General features: G+C 30.1%; 1 protein-coding gene across 2 annotated transcripts in view; it reads left to right on the top strand.

The window, feature by feature from the left end:
• The first annotated feature begins 15,698 nt into the window (after positions 1–15,698).
• The window catches only part of p115 (General vesicular transport factor p115), a 14,095-nt gene continuing 8,304 nt past the window's right edge, over positions 15,699–21,489 (top strand). Inside the window, exons 1-8 of one of the 2 annotated variants that reach the window (XM_014429918.3) lie at positions 15,699–15,901; positions 15,978–16,206; positions 17,485–17,653; positions 17,964–18,060; positions 18,161–18,362; positions 18,442–18,548; positions 20,119–20,348; positions 20,422–20,576. In XM_014429918.3, coding sequence (XP_014285404.1) covers positions 15,803–15,901; positions 15,978–16,206; positions 17,485–17,653; positions 17,964–18,060; positions 18,161–18,362; positions 18,442–18,548; positions 20,119–20,348; positions 20,422–20,576 — 1,288 coding nt within the window. In that variant the 5' untranslated portion in view covers positions 15,699–15,802. The remainder of the gene's footprint in view (positions 15,902–15,977; positions 16,207–17,484; positions 17,654–17,963; positions 18,061–18,160; positions 18,363–18,441; positions 18,549–20,118; positions 20,349–20,421; positions 20,577–21,489) is intronic. The other variant, XM_014429919.3, reaches the window with a different exon arrangement.

Here is a 21,489-nt window from a genome sequence, read left to right on the forward strand (position 1 = left end):
TATATATAGTTGACCGAAAAAATGTACTCTTGCCATTGTTACTTATTTTTTATTCTTATCATTGTTTATTCAAGTTTATTTTACATTGATACTATTTTATGTCTTCCTTCCTTTTATTGATATGTTATTTCTTATTACTTTATTTTTACATAATATTTATCCTAGCTTAAATTACCTTATTGTATCTTATTGTTGTAATATTCTCAGTTTTTTTTGTATCTTTTTAGCCCTGATGAAGCCCTGCAAAGTGGGGCGAAACGTCGGACATTAAAATAGTTATAAACTATTTGTTTTGTTTTTTTACCGCAACCCATCTTCTTATATTTAAAAAAATAAATAATTTAACATTAGTTACAAACAATATAGAATAATGGATATAAATTGAGTAAGCCCCTATTAAAGGTTGTTTCCACTTCTTCATCCTCAATGAATCGGGAAATTGTGAAGAGGGATCTCATCATAAAGTTTATATTCATATTGAAGTATCTAAAACCAGATAACGTTTAATTTTCAACAATCGGTGTTGAGTTTATTCATCCGAGGACCCATCAAAAAGTTAATAATATAAATTGCATCTTTATAAAGATTACAGGTCTTATTTCATTAAAGATACTGAAGGAGATTTAACCAAGGCTTCTGAGATAATAAACAGATTCCTGTTCAGTTCTTCCGTTAAGGGTCTGTAGCTCGAAGTACCCGTCATTATTACTTTTACATTAAAAAGAAAAAAAAAAAAAGAAAATGAAAAGAAAAATATATTTCTTCTACAGGAGAGAGCGGTTTAATTCAAGTATCGTTAGCTATTCCTTAATGCGGAAACTTTATCTTGAGTACTTTATCAACTCCCGCAAAGCTCTCCACCTTTCAGATGGCTCCTAAAAGAATGAAAAATTAACCACTTTTACTGCATTAATCACCTTTGGTTTTTGAAGTGAAAAAGTTCCATTGTAACTAGCTTCAATGGGCAATATTAAGAGACGATTCCGATTTCAGAATGTTGGAAGTTGTATGGCTTCGTAAATCGAAGGGCTTCTGTTAATGTGGTAATGACATTGTGTAAATTTAAAAATAAATATCCCTGCTTCAGAGTATCCTTTAATATTACCCAACTTATTCCTGACGAAAAGATCCGTTACCTAGAGCAACATCTGCACAAACTAACTTGGAATCTCCATACAAAACTAAAGAGACAGGTAACTGCTCGTCGATTCCGAATATTACGACACTTACTTGACAAACGGTCTAAATTTCAATTAATTACAAAAGACCCATATGATTATAAAGCTATCTGGACTTACAGGGTTGAGCTTTGAGGCTCCATTAAACCATTGAATTCCTTTCGTATCCAATTCTTACAATCCAAAATCCTTCCTAAAAGCTTTTCTTTGTCACAAATCAAATCATCCATCAGGACCTTAATGTTGCCGATTTGGCCAAAACCAGAATCCAATCGTTCCATAATAAACTTCTCAACCACCCAAATCCACTTGGGGAGCAGGTATCTAACCTGCCAAATAAACTAAGTGACATTGCTTCAAGAAAGCTGGAGCAGTTCATCACAGATAATGATAGAAATTTATGTACTTAAATATACAAGCTTTTAAGAAGTACTTTTTAAAAACAAAAATCAAGAATGAAACCTCTTGTAAATACCTAATTTTTCTTTGTAATATTTATTACTTTTCAAATATTAGATAAATTAATGATTTTAACAAGTGTATTGTTCATAAACCTAACTTTAAAAAGATTGTTCATAAACATAAATTTCAAAAGATTAACTGCTGTAATATTAAACCAATGTAAAACTTACATCTCCTTTTCTTACTATTGCTTTTTTATAGATAGTTTACGGGAAAAATGCAGAGAGAGTCGTATGTGAGTTAGTCAAAACTAAATTATCGAAATAGATAAATAAATATGTAAGTTAACTTTTGTTAAAAATTTTCGTATGTATAAAATAATTTTCGAAAATGTGAACATTTAATTTTTATACATAAAAAGAAAATTTTTTTCAAATAACAAAAATCAATATATTGTTAATCCATTTTATCAAATATCATGGAAACTATTACTCCTATGAACGATATACAGATTTTTAAAAGCTCTTAATTGAGGAGTTGAAGTAGGAGTACCTGTTTCCGCGATATCCCCAAAATAAATTCCTAAAATGTTGATTTATTTTTGTTAAGAAAAAACTTTATAAAAATAGCTTATAAAAAACTATATCTAAGGAACTATTAGACGTACAAATGTCTATTAGCACTGAAAATAAAGCTAGTTAAATGTACCTCAAGATTGTTGAAATATTTTTCTCCGACGGAGCAACTTTGTCCGACAAAATTATTCACGAAATATTGTTTTTTCATTAATTGGAAATAAATGTTGCTTTTTGAAAAACTATTTCTCGAGAACTACTGAACGGCAAGAGCTCTATTAGAGCTAATATTTTAGAAGATTTACTCGAATTTAAATAGTTTGCAATAATATTTTTAAGTACTGTACGTAACTTTAAGGATAAGGAGTTCAGTAGATATGTACTTTGAATACTTCAATATTCACTTTTTAATGGTACTTAATATATACAATGTATAATCTAAGTAAAAATTCAACCCTTTTCTAACAGAAAATAACGCGCAATTTTTTCTTGGCCTGAAAGAACTCAAAAATGAATTTATTTTATTACTCCTAGAACAGCCATTATTTTTTATTCCCTTTAACTATGGCTGACAGAGTCATAAATGTTGACTCTTCAGTGTATATAGTTTTCATTAAAGTAATACAAAATTGGGGTGAAATAACTTCATTTATGTCCTCCTCTTGGGCTCTTGGACTCGTAGGCCGTAACAACACAGCCCTGGACAACAACATGCTTTCTGTGTCAGTACATTACATTAACAGAGGGCATTACATGGAACAAAAAGTCCCAATGCTAATAAAACTCCACAGACCGAGCTGTGTTGACAGCGCGTCTCAGTCATTCCAAGAGAAAATAATTATCACTCCTTTGTATACGACATTTATAGAATATTATTTTTGGTAAATTTTCCATAATGTGCTTATAGCTAATAAATAAAATATTTGTCTTATAGATCCTTGGTTTTTAGTATATTTAGCTTTTAAATAACAAATTCTCCCCAACCAAAAAAATTGTTCTTGATCTAGATACAAAAACATGAAGAGAAAGATTTAACAAAATCACTAATTTACTATTTATCTGTTAATGGAAGAAATATTTACAAATAACTAAATATTATTAATTTGAGAATTTAGCAACAGTAACTGTATTTCAATGTAAATTGAAAATAAAAATCTTCAAATACAGTAAAAAAAAAATTAATGAACCTAAGAGATAATTATGCTACGTACTTACCATAAGTCCATAGAACCATCATGGTCGTGAGAGTTCAACGTCTCATCTGCAATCCGAACCGGACTTAAAAAAAAAAAGATTGCGTTAAAGAAATATCATTATAAATAAAATAAAATTTTAAAGAAAGTAGAATTTGAAGTTTAACATGATTAACTAACTAATAATGTGCATATTAATATCATTATAAGTATTAATATCCTCTATAAAAAATTCCATACTTCATGACTTACTGACCTAGAAAATCAGTCTCGACCTTATCAAGGTTAAGGATAAAAACGTAAAAGTATCAGCGCAATTGTTTAAAGGTCACAGTGGGCCCTAAGGCAATGAAAGAGCTGACACTTTTTTTGGCTAAAGGATAGTAGACTACTGACCAACCTTTATCCTTTGTTAAAAAATTTATTAGAACAAAGCTGGTTCCAGACTGGGATTGATATTGGCGACTTTCAACAAAAGGTCTTTTTCTCTTTAATTTTTCGTTTTCTATTATATTCGTGCTTATAAAAATCTTGTAAAGAATTTTCTTTCATATTAAGAATATGATCTTTTATTTTTTATTAACTTTTTTTAAAATTTTTATATGGAAAATAAATAGAAACGATAAAAATCTGGTGCGGTAAGCGCATCGCACAACTTTCATTTACCACTGTTCATACGTCATCAAGTTTTGTATAGACTAATAGGCTCCTGTTAAGGTCACCAAAAACAAAATTTATAGATAAAATATTTTTATTTTTCTGTTCTTATAAAAATTTCTATTTTATTATTTCTCTAGTTGGGAATAACAGCTTTATATTTTGTTTCCGTCAAGAGTACAAATGTTTAACAAAAGATGACGAAGTCGTAATGCAATAGGGAAAGATCGGACAGTCTCGGCTTCTCTCGTTCGAGTCGAATGTTCCTATTTATTTTGTTTTTTCTCCTTTATTAATGCTTAATTTTTTTTAATATTTAGTATTTATACTTTTTATATTATTTCTCACACTGGGAACTGTTTATTTTTTACAAATAAACGAAATTAAAGGTACTTTAGTGGACATTTTTTAAAATATTGATCATTTATGGGCTCTTAAACCATTTCAATTAGAATAAGATCTATCTGTTATTAAATACCATCTAATTGGGCATTGAAATGCAGAATTAAAAAAAAAATCGATAGAGTTATTTTCGGGAAAATAAAAAAAAAATTGAAAAATTGTATATAGTGGAACGACCAGTTGATCTATTTTAAAAAAAAGTTGCTGTCACAGCCCAGGAAAATAGATGTGTATATTCCGCTTCGTACGACTTTTCATTTTTGATCAAACTCAAGACACACAAACCATTTTGCGAGACTTGGTTATTTCGACTCAGGTTATTTACACCCAAAACGTGTATTTCAGCCAGAACTCTAGGTAAGTGAAAATAAAAATTAATCATTTTAAAAACAAGATGTTAAGAATAGTAGCAGATGTCCCTTGGTTTATAAGTAATAACACAATTAAACACCGTGTTATGGACACTTCTATCTGACGAAAAATCCGGAAAAGTTTATTCAGGTCTCGGCCAACAAGTGAATATTTAGTGCATTCAACCCTATTAAGGAAACTATCCTCTCCGGAAGCGGACACCAATTTTATTCATCAGCAATATTCACTCCTCTATAACGGACACTATTAATTTCAAATGAATGTACAAATCATATGTTCATCATTCTTCAATTACATATTTATTAAAATTATTTCTTAGATATATAATATTGATTATTTTTTTACTATTTTATTTTTATTAATTTTAATAATTCAATAATTTTAATATTATATAAGACACCACTTGTTTAAACGAAACTAAACCCGCATGTTATCAATTTTTAAAAGGAAATCTATTTGTTATAATAAAAATATAAGACTCACAAGGCAAATCTGGTAATAAAGGAATATTAAAAAAAAATTATTTAAATTATAAAATGCAATACAATAAATTGAAATAAGCTTTACTTGTCATGCAAATATTACACAGTATGTCCAACTTATAAATTAACCCCTTTCATGGTACATGCACAAATTAATGATTTGTACGATTCAGTCTCAAACTTAAACAATAAAAATTAAATAAATATAATATTCATGGATGTCAATAATATAAACTTTAAAAAATAATATCACGCAGTCTGTAGAATACATTTGCAATTTGGAAGATTTGATTTGTCATTAAATAAGAAACATCAAAGGCATTCCTTCCATTCTTTCTTTCAGCTCCTCTCCCTTACTCAGGTTCTTAATATTGAATCATGCACACATTCTTCTTATTTTGTTGGGCCTTCTAAATTTTCTTTTCAACCTCTTCACTTCCTCTGTTGGATCTCTTAATGTTTTCCTTAGAAGTTCCCTTTGTACTCTTCATTAAATATTTTTTCTGATTTTGAATTCACATATCACCGCTGACAAACAGTTTATTACTCTATTCTTCTGCCTTTCAGGCCTCCTCTTTCTTTCATAATTTATTTAAACTTTTGGCCTATTCGTGTTGTTTTATTTTTAAATGACTAGCATATGATGACATATTCTTCAAGACGGACACAAGAACAACGATTAAAAGATAGAATGAAATCTCTATGCCATTTGTACTAAACAAGATTATTAACGATTGGGCTTGTGGATTAAAATTTATTCCCAATTGTTTCCAAAACAACTCATAAAGGCTTTAACCGTATTTTTTAATCTCTATGTTTTCTGTAGAAATTTTAAGTAGTCGATCTATGAAGGGTCTTCCAGAAAAAAAAAATCGAGTGTGCTGTAAGCATCACACAACTTTTATTTACTAACCTATTTATTTAAAAATTTATATTTGTTATTCCCGCCCCGAGAAAACCTAAAATACGAATATATAATCTTTTAAATTTCGTGAGACTGGTATTTATTGTTTAAATAAATTAATCGTTATCCATGTTCAGTCCCAACACTCTTTATTATATAATCAACAGTCCAACGTTTCGACCGATTCAGCCATCCTCAGCGACAATCTTAAATATTTTTTTTTTTAATATTTATTTATTGCTATTTACAACTGTACATTATAATACATTTAGTAAATTTGGAAGTTAAATTGGAGTGTTACAGGCGTGTAGAGAAACTACCCTTTGGCAGCACTCTAATGAAATTTTACATTAGCTGGTAATCTTAAATATAAATTTATACTTCACATTTAATTTATTAAAAACGTTTTGCAGGCTATTCTGCCCTGGTCATTAATAACAAGTCAAATCACCCTATTTTGTCACAATTTCACTATCTTAACACAAACTATCTTATCAACAAACAATTTCTAACCTGAAACAAAAATAGTTTGTTGATAGTGTTGAGAGATCTAAAATTAAAAGTTTTACAAATTAATGAAATTGTGGCAAAATAGGGTGATTTGACTTGTTATTAATGACCAGGGTAGAATAGCCTGCAAAACGTTTTAATAAATTGGATGTGAAGTGAAAATTTATTTTAGTTTAGAAATTTATTTTTATTCAGTTTAGCCAGAACCTCTACTTATTACTACCAAATGGAGACCTGAAATTCATGTCGAAATGTCGGCAAGAATAAATAATTTTTTGTTTATTTTCTGACCGCACCCCTCCCGTGACCATCTTCTCCATATATTAATCTACGGTCAACCATGAACCCCTCAAAATCAAATTAAAGGTACTTCAAAAGATTTTTTTTTTTTAAATTCGTCATTTTAAGTCCTGTCAGACTACTCCAATGGGGATAAGACCAGGCTGGTATCAAAGACCATTTAAGTTCTTCAGATTTTACAGGGTAGTAAGTGAAAGTTGTGTGGTGTGCGTACCGCACAGTATTTTTTTAAGCAATGAGTCGTTTCTTCATCAATTGCTAAATAAATGTTAAAAAACGATTTAGTTCATGTTTTTCATCCTGAAAACTAATCAAGACATCATTTTCTATTCCATGTTCTTCAGAACTTATTTTTTCAGTGTTATATTTCCCACAAAAACTGCGAGGGTTATCCTTATTTAAAGATATAACGTGGATAGCTTAAAATCATAAATTAACAAAATTCATTGATCAGTTAGATTTATAGAACGCTGAGTGATAATGTGGACTTCCTGAAGATCTGGAACTGGCTCTCGTAAAGTTTGATTCCTCCGCAGATTCTACGGGGCAGTCTGAAAAGATGAAGTCTGGAGTTCGTGCCGAGCTTAGAGCCCCTTACTGTAACGCCTTCATTGTCACCTTCATGAAGATAATTCTACTACGGTGGGGTGGGTTCGAAATTGTTTTAAAAAAATCCTAGAAAACCATGATCTTAGAGAATTTAAAAAGTCTTTTCATTGAAAGGTTCTTTTTTAAGAACGAATTCTTCGTTTAAAAGAATCGATTCACCGAGTGGTTCGGTTAAAATAGTGGTTCCAAACTGGTAATCCGGTGGGACGCAAAATAAGACGAACACAAATTTTTGAAACGATTTATTGTCGGAAGTGTTGAATTGATAATTATTCCTGATGTTTGTGTTTCGGCTGGAGTTGCTGTATTTGAATTGCATATGGGTGAGGGGTTAATGAGAATAAGGCAAGTATTGCTCAAAGTACATAGGTATTACCCAAGATACTAAAGCTGGTGGATGCAAATAAAAATTGTTTCATTGAGGTGGGTCCCTTTGATAACGGGGATCAGAGGGAGTATCCCCCAACATACGCGCTACCGTAGACATCCTGAGCAGATGCCTTGGATGGGAAAAGTATCCCTCCGCTGGACTCCAGAGTCTGCAGGTACATATTGCTTATGTGGATAGAGAGGTTTTAGTAATAATATCTTAAATTTTTAAGTGAATAAACATTCATATCTTAATCATTTCTTTCTACTCGTCTGTATCGGGTTTTGTATAAATAAGTATTCCCGTGAGCCCAATGGCTCAATAGATTTCAATATGAATAAATCTTTTGGCTTAACTACGATACCTAATAAAATGCCATATTCAAAGCTGAATTTAGTAATAAGCAAATCGGAAATTTTTATTCAATGTCTTACAATAAAGTAGACCACTTGAAGATGGAGGCCATTAAAAAAAAAAGTTATTAAAATATATCAGAATTCTATCGGCATGAGAGGATAAAAGTTTTCGCCAGATAAAAAAACCATTATAGTTTCATGGAGATGCTCTGATTCTTCCATTTAAATAATTCAAGTATTTCTTCTGCGTGCTCAGCGAGTGGCCCTTTGAGGAGTAGGAAGCCGGCCATAATCAATGATAATCCTTTGCCAACTTAAAATGGAAAAGTGAACCCTAAAGACAGAGTACTTAAGTGTGGACTCGCTCCTCCGTGGCAAGAATATTAATGTCGCGGCACCGATTCCACTCACGGAAAAGCATAAAACGTTCCGAGATAAAGCGGAAGAAAAAAATAAGAGACGGGGCAAAAAAGTATAAGGAAAATCTGGCTAGTTATCGGTTTATTGATTCGGGATAAACGCTCTCTAGGTCTCGGCCTGGTTCCTTGGGTCCTCTGGTCAGGCAAGAGATAAGGAGGGTACCGATATTTCACCTTCTTCAGGATATCTTTAAAAAATATTTTCTTCCTTAGTCCTTTCTTTCTAATGAATGGCTACAGTCGTCGTCCTGGGTTTCCTATTAGGTAAGGACGTGATTAGAGATGTGAAATTCATTTTCCTTAGTCATACCCAACACCGTAATCTAACAAGGATAACATTTAGTTACTTTATTATTTTTTTAATAATATATAATGTTTTTATGTGTATTATATACTACATTCCTACACCATGGAAGTTTGATTTTATAATATAAATCTTGAGGGACCTACACTTTCCATAAGATTATTTTTTATATTAGCTTCAAAGTTTTCCTTTTAATACACCTACGTTTTGGAGTCCTACTCCATCTTCAAGGCTCTTTACAATTTTTAACAATAAATAATAAATATAAGTGCACACTTGTATTTAAATTTTATATGGCTTAGGAAAGAAGAAAACACAATAAGAATTAGGACAAAGTTCAATTCCTTTGAGATCTGGGTCTCTTATACTTTAAGGAATTGTTTTAAAATTAATGAAAGATTTTATGCATATAGAAATAGGGAACATAAAGAATTTGTGGTTTAGAAACATTGTTTTTTTACAAGATAATATATATTAATTTTTTAATTAATGATAATTTAAAAAATAAGTCTATAATTATATTTATTATTTATTTTTAAAAATTGTAGAGAACCCTGAAGATGGAAGACTCTGATCCGTTGGTGTTCTATATAAAAATTTGGAGTTTATATTAATAAAAAATCCTCTGAGAAGTACACATCACTCAAAATTTATATTAATTTATTTATAACACTTTATTTTTATTCTCTAGAACTCAAAAAAGTGTATAATAAATAGGGAGATATTTTTATTTTCCTTACTAAGATATAACATGTATTTCCAAGATAATCCTTTTATGATAACCAAACAATCAAAACCTTTTTTTTTTGTTTCTCCTCCAATATTTGGTATCTTCATTTTCAAACTCCGATCTTCATTTATAATTTTGTAATGTAGCCAGTACCCTCGTCCAGCATTCACTGGTTTGCAATACCTGTAGTGCAGCTGAGAGAGAAGCGTCAAAGTCTTCTGGAATCCTGCTTTTCCTGGTTAAAGAGGGAAGGGGACAAGCTCGATTCAGAGCTCCTCCAGCTGAATGTAAGTATTGTTTGCAGAAATAAATATGTTTAAGATGTTATTTTATTTTTTTATTATTTTTTTTATCAATTAATTTGTATATCTCTGTAAATATGATGCAAATGTGCTGTCTTAACTACATTACTAATTTCTGAATGAATATAACAGGATGTGATACTACAAAATAAAATAAAAAAGAAGTTTGGTTAATAAAAACTCCTTTTTCTTGGTTCTTTAAACTCCTTAATAAAATACTATTCCAGAAATAAACATCTTCACAACATTTACAATGCCTTCACCAAATGTGTTCTTTAACTAATTTTTTTAATTTATCTTACATTGCATCATATTCTTAATAGTTAGGTATATATGACAAAATAAGTTTACAATTTTTTTTTCTATTAAGTTTATTTTCCTGAAAGCTAGAATTTACATGACTATACCTTCTCGCTGTTTTCTATATCTATGAAATGTTATTTATTCACATTCTTATTCGCCTAGGCAATCCAAGGTATCCTCCACACCCAGCTATACATATAGCATACCTCCTATATGTACGTAGCAAATACCCACTAAAATCTTGACAGGAGGGTATCAAAACTGAAATGTCATCTGGAATATTGATTCCAGCCAAGAATTTAGACAACTACATTACTTTGTGACCTAGACTCAGTAATTATAATTTCAGTGATAGCATCGCAGCGACTAAAATAAGCAGAGAGAAATAGTTATCTCATTGATGGATAATGAATAACGAATGAATCTTAAAAAGGTTTATTAGTGGTAAACCGAGAGAGATAGATCAAGATGTAGATGGAAGGATTATCTTATGGCTGATCTTAAGAATAAGGTTTTGATTTGGGACGGTAATCGGATATATTTAAGCAGCTACTGCTGGTGGCATATCTTTTATCATTATATACTTAATTATCTTAGTCATGATATTTCTGTACTTTGAACTCCTTCCCCTTCCATATCTTTAGAACTTAGTTCAGTATTTACATAAGCTGTTCTCAAACCATAAAAGTATACCTTAACATTAAACCGGAAATCGAACCATGTATGGTACACTCCCACTCCTGACGTGGTCAAAGGGAGGGGGTTCCTTGAAAAATAGTTGGTAATTAGGTTGCTTGAAAATGCATTTTGAGTAATTTTATATTGTGTATTCACCGGTTAAACCCTTTGATTTACACAAAAAAATCAGGAAAGATAAGTAAAAAAATTACATACTTATCTTCTATGCATTTCCTTGAACCATAATTCAAAAAAATTATTTTTATGGAGCTATCCATATACTATTGTAAACTATTAATCATGTATAGATAGTTCTTTATAAGAGGTTAAAGATGATAGCTAAGTTCCAAAAAAGATACAATTAAATAAAATATTTTTCTATTTAAAACTTATCTGTAAAAAATAATATAATTAACTATGGGTATTGTTATTTTAGCTGTTACTCTAAAATCGGACAGGTTACAAGCAAAATACTCATGATCAAGTTCAGAATCGAATATTAAATCAATAAAGTTTGGTTCATCCCACCACTTATAAATTCCAGTTGATTTATCAGAAGTGTATTTATTATCTTTCTTCTTGCAAATTATCTTTCAACAATTTTTTTTTTCATTGGCGTGACAGACCGTGGAGGTCCAAAGCGTCGCGGGATGTACTTAAGAAGCGTTTCCTGACGTGATTTTCATAGGGTGGGTCCGTCACCCCCATGCCTATTTTTGTGAGTGTCACCCATTGGCTAACGGGCCTCACAATTGCCTGGGGGGGAGATTGTGAGTGAGTATTGCGTAATTTTTATGCTTGAAAAAATCCCGGGTAGGGGGACCCACAATCTATGGGTTGGTAGACAGGCGCTGCTTTCAACAAATTATTTAATCAAAATCTTCAATGTTAAAAAATTGAATTTATTCTAAAATCCAGCAGGTTAAACATTATTTTGATTTTCAAAATTAAATTTAAACAAATAAAGCATTATATTTAAATAAAACTTAACCAAAAATCATGACATAATAATTATAATAACTGTTACATAAGGTTTAAGTTAGGCTCTTATAAAATTAAAATTAAAATTTTAAGTTAGGCTCTTATAAAATTAAAATTAAAATTTTAAGTTAGGCTCGTATAAAATTAAAATTTTAAGTTAGACTCTAGATAACCTACTGACTATTCTCATGAAGGCCAACAGACCATACAATTATGTCTATCATTTATTATAACTGTCCATATTATAAGAATTCATGATAAAATTTACTTAAGAAAAATTAGAATTTTAGTCAATGTTTTACTCATTAAATTATTTCCAAAACTTTGGAATAAAACTATTTGATAACTGAAATTATAAAAACAAAAAGGGAGGAAGAAAAAATAAAGGTATTACAAGGTAAAAAATAAGGTACAATATTCTTTCTAACTATTTAGTCTTTTTCCTCATGACTTTATCTGTATTATGCTACTTTATATGTAGTATGTGCTACTTCAAGCAGCACTCAATTGAAAATTATGCTCCTCTCTTAGTACATTTAAAAATTCATAACTATGAAGTTTTATACCTCTAAAACTTAGGTCTGATAGTAAAATAGATCTTGGATAAATATTTTCAAAAATAAATTTAAATTCCATTTATTTAGTAATTTTTGCTTTCATTTAGACTGTTTCCAATAAATTTTCACATTCACTGCAAATTGAAAACAAAAATGTCATTTATAGTTCAACTGTTTGTTAGGTCAATTGAATTTGTTGCGAGAGCTTCTTGCCCTCTTATTGAATGTTTTTATTTACCTGCAGTCATACACTTATGGACAAGCAATAGTAATGAAATACTAAATGAATAAGAATGTTAGTATCATTCTTTTTAAAATTGTTTTCCACAGAAATATGTGTTAATGATTTACAAAAAAAAATTGTTAAATAAATATTGATTCCTATAGGCTACTATTATTATCTTATATTCATTCATTATCAACAAAATAAATTTAATAAAAACAATTTTAATCGATTGAACTACAACCTACATTCACCTAAGATGCATACACATGTTCTAATATACACCTGAGTCAATATTGATCAAATTCAAAACATTTAAATGAGAGAAGCTTCGAGTATTGGAGGGATCCATTATGAGTGAGTTGCATATTGAGAATCAAGTTTTGGCTTAATATGCACTCTGAAATTTCCTATTTGAGAGAGAAAGAGGAAGGTATTAGGTGCAAATCTTATTATTATATTAAGCTCATTAAAAGAGAGCCGATTTTCTTATATTCCTAGAATATAGGAAATTGGCATAATAGCAGTAAAAGTTAATTAATCCACAAATGGACCATGTTCAACAGAAAATAACCAAGCCACTTAGTGACTAAACTGAAAAAATGGGTTTAAAGTCAAATACTAGTTTATTTAAAGTTGTCTGCTGAATGGAGTCCAAATAATAATAATCAAATATTGTAATAATCATATTGGGATAAATGAATGGCTTGGAGGAAACATCTGACAAGCGACAATTTTGGAGACAGTAAGTATTTTGTCCAAAATGCGTCTATGTTTCTCTATTAAGTTATTCATTGTGTTAGTTTGTCTGATACCACAATTCCAATATTTTTAACAATGAACTAATGTAAACTGATGTAAGTGTGTTCTGAAATTGCAACAGGTGATTTTCAGTCCTTATTTGCAGGATAGTAATTTTAATAAGATTTACCCTTGCATGGCCACATCTTAGAGGATCTAATGCAGATTACATAATAATAAGAAATTTTACAGTAACATTGATCCTTTCCTGATTTTTTTTCAATGGTACACATTTCCCAGGTCCGTTGGGCACCACAAGTAAATGTGGAAAAAGACCAAAACTAATGAAATAAATCGCTGAAAAAAAACAAAAATGTTGTCTTCACATTTTTTATTATAAGGAAAAGGTCGAATTAAGAAAATAATAACTGTTTCTTTTTTTAATTAAAAAGTTCAACTAATACTGATGATGAAGATTGACTTATTCTGTTACTGATAAGTCAACTTCATGTACATTAGCTCCCGCACTATATGCTATGTATTTGGCTATGTACTATATTTAAAAATATATATATATAGCCATAAATTGATAGATTGATAATTAGTGAAATTTTACATCTCTATACAAAAACGAACAAACCAAGTCTGAGGTTATTTTCTCTACTTCAGTCATCCTACAGACTGTTCGAAAGCTAGTAGGTCTGTCAAAAATAACCCAAAGTCTATGGTACAATCTACGGAATACATCACATACTTAGTTAAAAAACCTTTTTATTTTTCAGATGAGCAATTGTGAAATTGAAGCAGTGATATGTAATCTCAAAATAATTTAGTATACTTCAACAGCTAAATAAAAAATTGTAAATAATTATTTAAGATAATTAAAAACCTAAAAAGTGGGGATAATAACAAATAACATTGTAATTCTATACAGACCATAAAAGGTTGTAAATAATATTTATTTAAAATACTCAACCAATTATTAAAATTTCATAGTACATTATTTATCAAAAATGAAATTATGTTGAATCATTCCTGAGCGATTTCAGAAAATTTATTTATCTAAAACTAAATTCAAATAACTCACAAGTTACTTTTGTCTCAAAATGATTCAGTACAATTTTCATCTCTAAACACTAAATTACAAATAGGTTCTTAAATTATTTACCTTCTTGACGTGTGTTCTGCCTTGAAGGACTAGCTGACACCGGATATAACTCCTTGAGAAAATTATGCAATATTCAACAGTGAGGAAACGGATGAGAGCACTGCAACATAAAATCCTGGCATAGAGAAAACAATTCTTAAAATAATAAGGAAGGAACATTCCTGAAGCTTTTAATTTTACAATGAAGTAAATCATTTATATTGTCATCAAATAACTTTTAACTAACAAAAGCTTATCAGTCATTTTAATTTTATGATAATTGACTATATTTAAATTTATATTCATAATTTTTTTTAATTATTTAATTTAACCTGTTCATATTACATTAAATTAGCAGTTATAAGTTTTTAAAAGTAAAATCCATTTTACGTAATCATATCATGTAACACAATATCATATAACCCTTTAAAATATCTTTAATGTACAATGTTGAAAAAAATAAGAAATTAAATCTATGGTAAAGGTATCCTCACAATCAAACCATGTCAGACATTTTTTTCAAGTTGATAATTTTTACTCTTCTGATAATATGAGTTAAATATTACAAAATATAATGTCTGGAACAATTAAGTTTTATACAATTAAGCCAAAAATAACTTTAATATCTTCTAATTTATAACAACCACTACATTAGGATTAGTTTCAACATTGTATTCAAAAAATACTTACAATTAATAAAGGAACTAGAACTGCAGTTTTTACTGAAACCTAATTTTCTCTTTGGAGGGAAGTTCAATGCCTGTAAATATATTAAAAGTGAAAGCACTATTGATAAAATAATAATTTTTTTTAGTATTTAATTTTTTTAGTGTAACATATTATTCCTATAAATATAATGAACGCTAGCAATATATGAATAAAACTCTTAAATTCATTTAAAATTAAATATATCCTATCTTTTAATTTCTCTTTGTGATCACTGCTGAACTCTGTTGGTGATATATACAACTAGTTATTACAGATTAAAAAACTGGGGCGCTCGTTATCAACTTGCACGTTAGGGAGCAGTATAACAATGTTTAGACTCTTTGACGTGTAATCTTAGGTTAGAAATCATCAATATTTTGTTAATTTTGAAATTTTTCAATGGATTATTTTACGAGTGGTCTTAAATCCGTTCTTGGTACACAACAGCATGGACAGCCAATCTCCGGCGCGGAAACAGTAGGATCACATACTGAAACAGTAGTTTTCATGATAAACATTAGTACACATATGTTTATGTTAATTTATGATGCCATTTCATTGTAAATATTTTTAGGTAGAGAGATTAGTTGAAAGAGTGCAATCTTCCACTTTATTAGATGATAGAAGAGATGCATGCAGGGCCCTTAAGGCCCTGTCAAAGAAATATCGAGTCCAGGTTGGTGCTCTGGGAATGGATGCTCTCAGATTCATCTTGGAATTGGATAAACAAGACTGTGAAACAGTTAGCTATGCCTTGGATACACTTTGTAATGTGATGTGCCCAGAAGTTTTTGAAGAGGAAGGTAATTATGTCAACTAATCTCCTTATTGTACCCTAGGAATGGATGTTATCCTCCTTTTTAAAATCTTCAGTTTCTCTATGAATTCATCTCACTGCTTCTCAAGCTTTATCCAATAAAAATAAGCCCATTACAAAGAAATGATGTTTATATGCTATAATTTTAATTCTACACCCCTCTCTAGGAAATAATTTGTCATAATGATAAAGTGCTATTTCAGTATTTAGTGATATAAAACTATGCTAAGTATTTGGATTTTTCACATAATTTATCAAAATGAAGTTAGGATTGATTGGTTAAAGTATAAACATTTTTATTGCCTGTTTATATGCTTATCGTTCATTGATTCAAAACGTTTATAGCCTTTATAGATAAGATTATCTTGGTCAATTTAACTTTATTTATTAGATGTTATTAGCAAATAACTTAATCTTGTCTAATAGTATTTAGACATTCTTAGTCTGAAGCAAATTGATGGTTAAATTTCAATTATTGAAAAGTGATATGGCATCAACTTGATAAAAAAAAGTATATTAACCACCATCAATTTTAGAAAATATTGAATTAGGTATTGTGGGAGTTGTTTATGTTCTGAGCTATAGGTTTTTATGAGTATGAAACCTATATATAAGAGAGAGATATAAATCTTTTTAAGAATTGGTTATTGTTTCTGTAAAAAAGGAGTTTGAAGTTTTAAACAAAAATTAATTTAAAAAGGATTGCTATTTACAATCTTACCTAAATTAAATATAGCATGTCTGTGTTGTATTCAATTAATAACCAGGTTCACTCTCTTTTAATTAACTTCTTAAAATTAAAAGAAAAGTTAATTATTAAAAATTGTATTATCATTGTATTTCTAATTCATGTTGTAGTATCAACTAAAGAAGGATATTATATTTATCTAAAGATAATTTAAAATATGCTAAACACTTTTGGCATAACTATTGTATTTAAGAATACAATGTGCTTATTGTTAGGGAAGTTTTTGTCCCTGAATAGAATTACTTTTCATTCTCTTTTATATTAAAAGGAATATATTATATGTGAAAACAATTTTTTTTAACTGTACACTTTACCTAAACCTTGTTTATAAATGGGGTATATATCTTTAAAATATTTATTGTTTATGTATTAATTACTTTAACAACTTATTATTCGTTTTCTTTTAATTGACAAATTATGTCATCTTCAATACTCAACTGAGTAATATTATTTGTTAGGTTAACATATTTGTATGTGTAGTTATTGATTATTTTTCATACTTTATTTTGTCTTTAGAAAGTTCTGAAACAGGCCATGAAGCTCTACTCCATGTTGGTGAACAGTTTACAGAAATGTTTTTGAAGCATCCAGAAAATGTTAGCCTCATCCTTGGTTTTTTAGAAGAATATGATTTTAAAGTACGTTGGCCTGCATTAAAACTACTAACAACACTACTTTCAAATAGGTTTGTTTGATATTATTACTTGAATGGTTACGGTCAAGAAAGGTACAAAAATAGCAGAAAAAATATTCATTAGCAAACAAAGCTTCATCCTACTTTGCAGGCCTGAATCCCGAAAAAAGAGTGACTTTTCTTACAATTCTTCTTTCTGTATTTGACCTGATGAAGCCCTACGAAGTGAGACAAAACATTGGTTAGTAATTAATATTTTGTCTGCTATTTGTGTACCTTTCTGGACTGCCACCAAGACGATCGCCTTACAATCATCACATTCAGTCATCTAATAATCTTTCAATTTAAAATTATAATTCAGGGTAAGAGACATACAAGAAATAATTTTAGTCAGCCCAATGGGATTATCAAAATTAATGGACATGTTAGGGGACAGCAGAGAAGTTATCAGGAATGAAGTAAGATTTGCAACCTAATTCAAATTTAATTATGTAATAATTGTCCATACTTAATTTGTTATCATTTTATTCATATTTAATAATTTATATACACTTTTAGACTCTTTTGCTCCTCATCCACTTAACAAAGGGAAATGCAAATATACAGAAAATTGTTGCTTTTGAAAATGCCTTTGATCGTTTGTTTGATGTGATTGCGGAAGAGGGTTATTCAGATGGTGGAATAGTGGTTGAAGACTGTCTTCTTCTTATGCTTAATCTTCTTCGAAATAACACTTCAAATCAGAATTTCTTTAAAGAAGGTTTTGTCATGAGGTATATTTTCTTCATTATGTTTCCAATTATATATTTTGAGTCTCGTCTTTTTTATTCTTTTTTTAGGAAGTTATATACAGCGCCTTGTTTCAATGTTTCATTTACCTCCAGATGGAGCTGAAGATGGTGGTTGGCCTCCTCAAAAAGTTGCAAATCTTCTTTGTGTACTACAGGTAACAATATTGCAGTTCTATTAATTTTGAATGTGGATCCTAAAGTGTATTAGTTCTTATTTTAATTATATTTTTTTCTTTTAGCAATTGTATTTTAATTTGATTATAATGAATCTTCCTTTATGAGCATTTGTTCTATTACAATTAACTTAAGAATGAAGTAACTTAGTACAGCAATGGCTCTGAACAGTATTTTGTACCCGGTCCTTATCAATAGAGGACGCAGAACATACAAACACAGAATCACCCCATTTTTTAACTGTAAAAGAAAAATTATTTCCATTACCAAGTGCTAAACCCAAAACCCTTGAAGGGCTGTAGTGTTACATGCTTTCTTGTCTTACTTTCGTTTACCTATATATGAAATTGCAATAAGGGGAAAGAAATATTGCAATCATGAAAAATTTTTAATCCAAGTTGTCCACAAAAATATATTTTTTAAAGTCTTGTGTCTAAATAACAAAGTCTACTAAAATAGTCTGCATGTTTTGTTTTTTATGTTATATGTTGTTTCTTGTTTCTTGCATCCCAGTCACCTCTTCTAGCCCTCTCTTCTGCTCTCATCCTTTTAAGGGCAATTGGGGTGAATTTCTTCACCACTGCCCAATTTTTGTCCAAGCATAGCATATGGCTCACCCTATTTTCTGATGTGATATAAACTCCACATAGTTTCTCTAATTCGCTTCTTTCTTCTGCAAAGTAAACTTTGTACTCCACTGTTTCTTCGATTGTAAAGCATGCTGAGCATTCAGCAGTGTTGTCCAATTTAAATCAATACTTGTTGGCCTTAAAGTATCTGTGTCCAATCAACAATTATGAAACATAAAAACCCACCTCACCATGTTAGTGATCATACGGTAAACCAACATCAGGTATCAATCTGTTGGTCCACCTTCTCAAATTTGCAGCCTCCCAACACTGTTGGGATATGCTCTTCTTCATTTGAAACACAAGAACTTTGTCTATAATATCTGTTTCTTTCGTCAACTGAAGGCTTTGCGTCTATCATATACACTACTTCATAGGAAACAAGTACGAAACACACTTGTTACCCTTAATGAAATTCAGTGATACACGGATAGTATCTGTCTCAAATTTGATTCCGTAAGAATTGCATTTTTCCAAATTAGAGCTTCATATAACAGTATTGATGGAATAATAGCAAGAAGCCTTCCAGGACTCTCTCTGTAACCTCCAATGTTTAGCATAAGGGCTGATAAGTAAGGATGTTACTCTAGCATCTTAAACTGGAGATGTGTATCAGTGGTGTGTGTCAAAAACGGAAAGTCGTTCAAAACTGGAATTACATATTTAAAATAGGATATTTTTTTTATTTATATAAGGTAATTCACAGCGAAGGGAGATTGGGCTGGGATGTTGTTATAACAACTTTTTTCAATTAAATTGACTTTTGTAAGTTCACTTTATATAATTGTTTTTTACATTTTTTCAAAAATTTTCTAACCCATGAGGTTAACTGTCCTTTTTGAAGTATTAAAAAAATATTTGTTACAGTTTAGATTTTTTTAGGGATGTTTTCTATGTGTTTTATTTAACTGAATGATTGCAGGTTGTAAGGTGTTTAGTATCTCCAAGTAACCCTAACCAAGTTACCTCCTCATGTCAGAAAGCTCTGTCAACATCTGGTATCCTTGAGGCTCTATCATCCATTCTAATGGCGAATGGAGTACCTGCTGAGGCTTTGACTGAAGCCATTTGCACCCTGGGAGAAGCGATCAGGGGGTGTATGGCAAATCAAGACTATTTTTCAAGTGTCATGGCACCTTCCAATCCTCCAAAGTAAAATACAAAATGATATGTGTTAAAATTAAATGAGTTATGTTTTCAATTTCTTCTACATTGCCTATTTCAGTGTGGCTATTGTTGTGCTCCTTATGTCGATGGTTAATGAGAAGCAACCTTTCATTTTGAGGACTTCGGTGTTGTACTGCTTCCAATGCTATCTTTTCAAGAATGAAGTAGCCCAAGCACAACTTGTTCAGACGCTGCTTCCATCTTCTGCCGAAGGTGAGTGGAAAAGTTTCATGGTCAATTGACAGATAATAAGAAATCAATTTCTTAACTATAAGTTTGGTCCTAGTTGAATAAAATGAAATGAAAAAATTATAAACCCTAGTATAATAACACATTCTGGGATATCATGAGTTTTGGGTTCGATTCCCCTGCCTTAGACTACTTAACCTTTAATCACTGAAGATAGTGCGAAGACACTGGTAGGTGTGACCGGGAGTGATACGGCTAACCTACCGTAAGTGTGAGGTGATTTACCTGCCACTTTTCGTCAATATTTTCTTGTACAATTTTATTTGTTTATTTTTGATAGTTTCCCATCTTACTTATATTAATAAAAATTATTTTTTCATAACAAAATTTTAATAGTTCGTTTTCCTGATAAATTTCTAAGTAAACAGCCACATCTAGATAAACCTGGAACTCTTCCTGGAGAAATATGGGAATAAATAGAAAAAGTTGAATGAAATGCTACTTTGTATGAGATTCCAGGGCCCTGTTTCATATTAAAGTACAAACTAATGCCATTAGTCTTGTAGATTTAATTTAATACAATTACACTGACTTATACAATATTAGGTTGTACTTTAGTACTTTTTAACTCTTATAATATTAAATCATCATCCCTATTAAGAAAAAAATAAGTATTAGTGCCAGTACTAAGTAGTTTGTATACTTGTATTTATGAACCAATAATATTAGCTTTCATTATGAAATGGGGCCCTTGTTGTCTAGAGAAGAAGTTCTAAGAAGAGGTAATAAATAGGCTTCTTATTTCATGAAATTGATTTTAGGAGGTTGCTGAACTTAGACTTGAGCATCAGAACCAAATTTTTTTTGGGGGGGTGTATTATGTAACTGTAAAGATTGAGAAATATTATAATTATTATTTATAAAATTTATTTGTGAA

This window comes from Halyomorpha halys, unplaced genomic scaffold (genome assembly GCF_000696795.3).
Source record: "Halyomorpha halys isolate HHAL.00 unplaced genomic scaffold, Hhal_1.1 Scaffold836.1, whole genome shotgun sequence".
In the NCBI taxonomy this organism is placed as follows: Eukaryota; Metazoa; Arthropoda; class Insecta; order Hemiptera; family Pentatomidae; genus Halyomorpha; species Halyomorpha halys.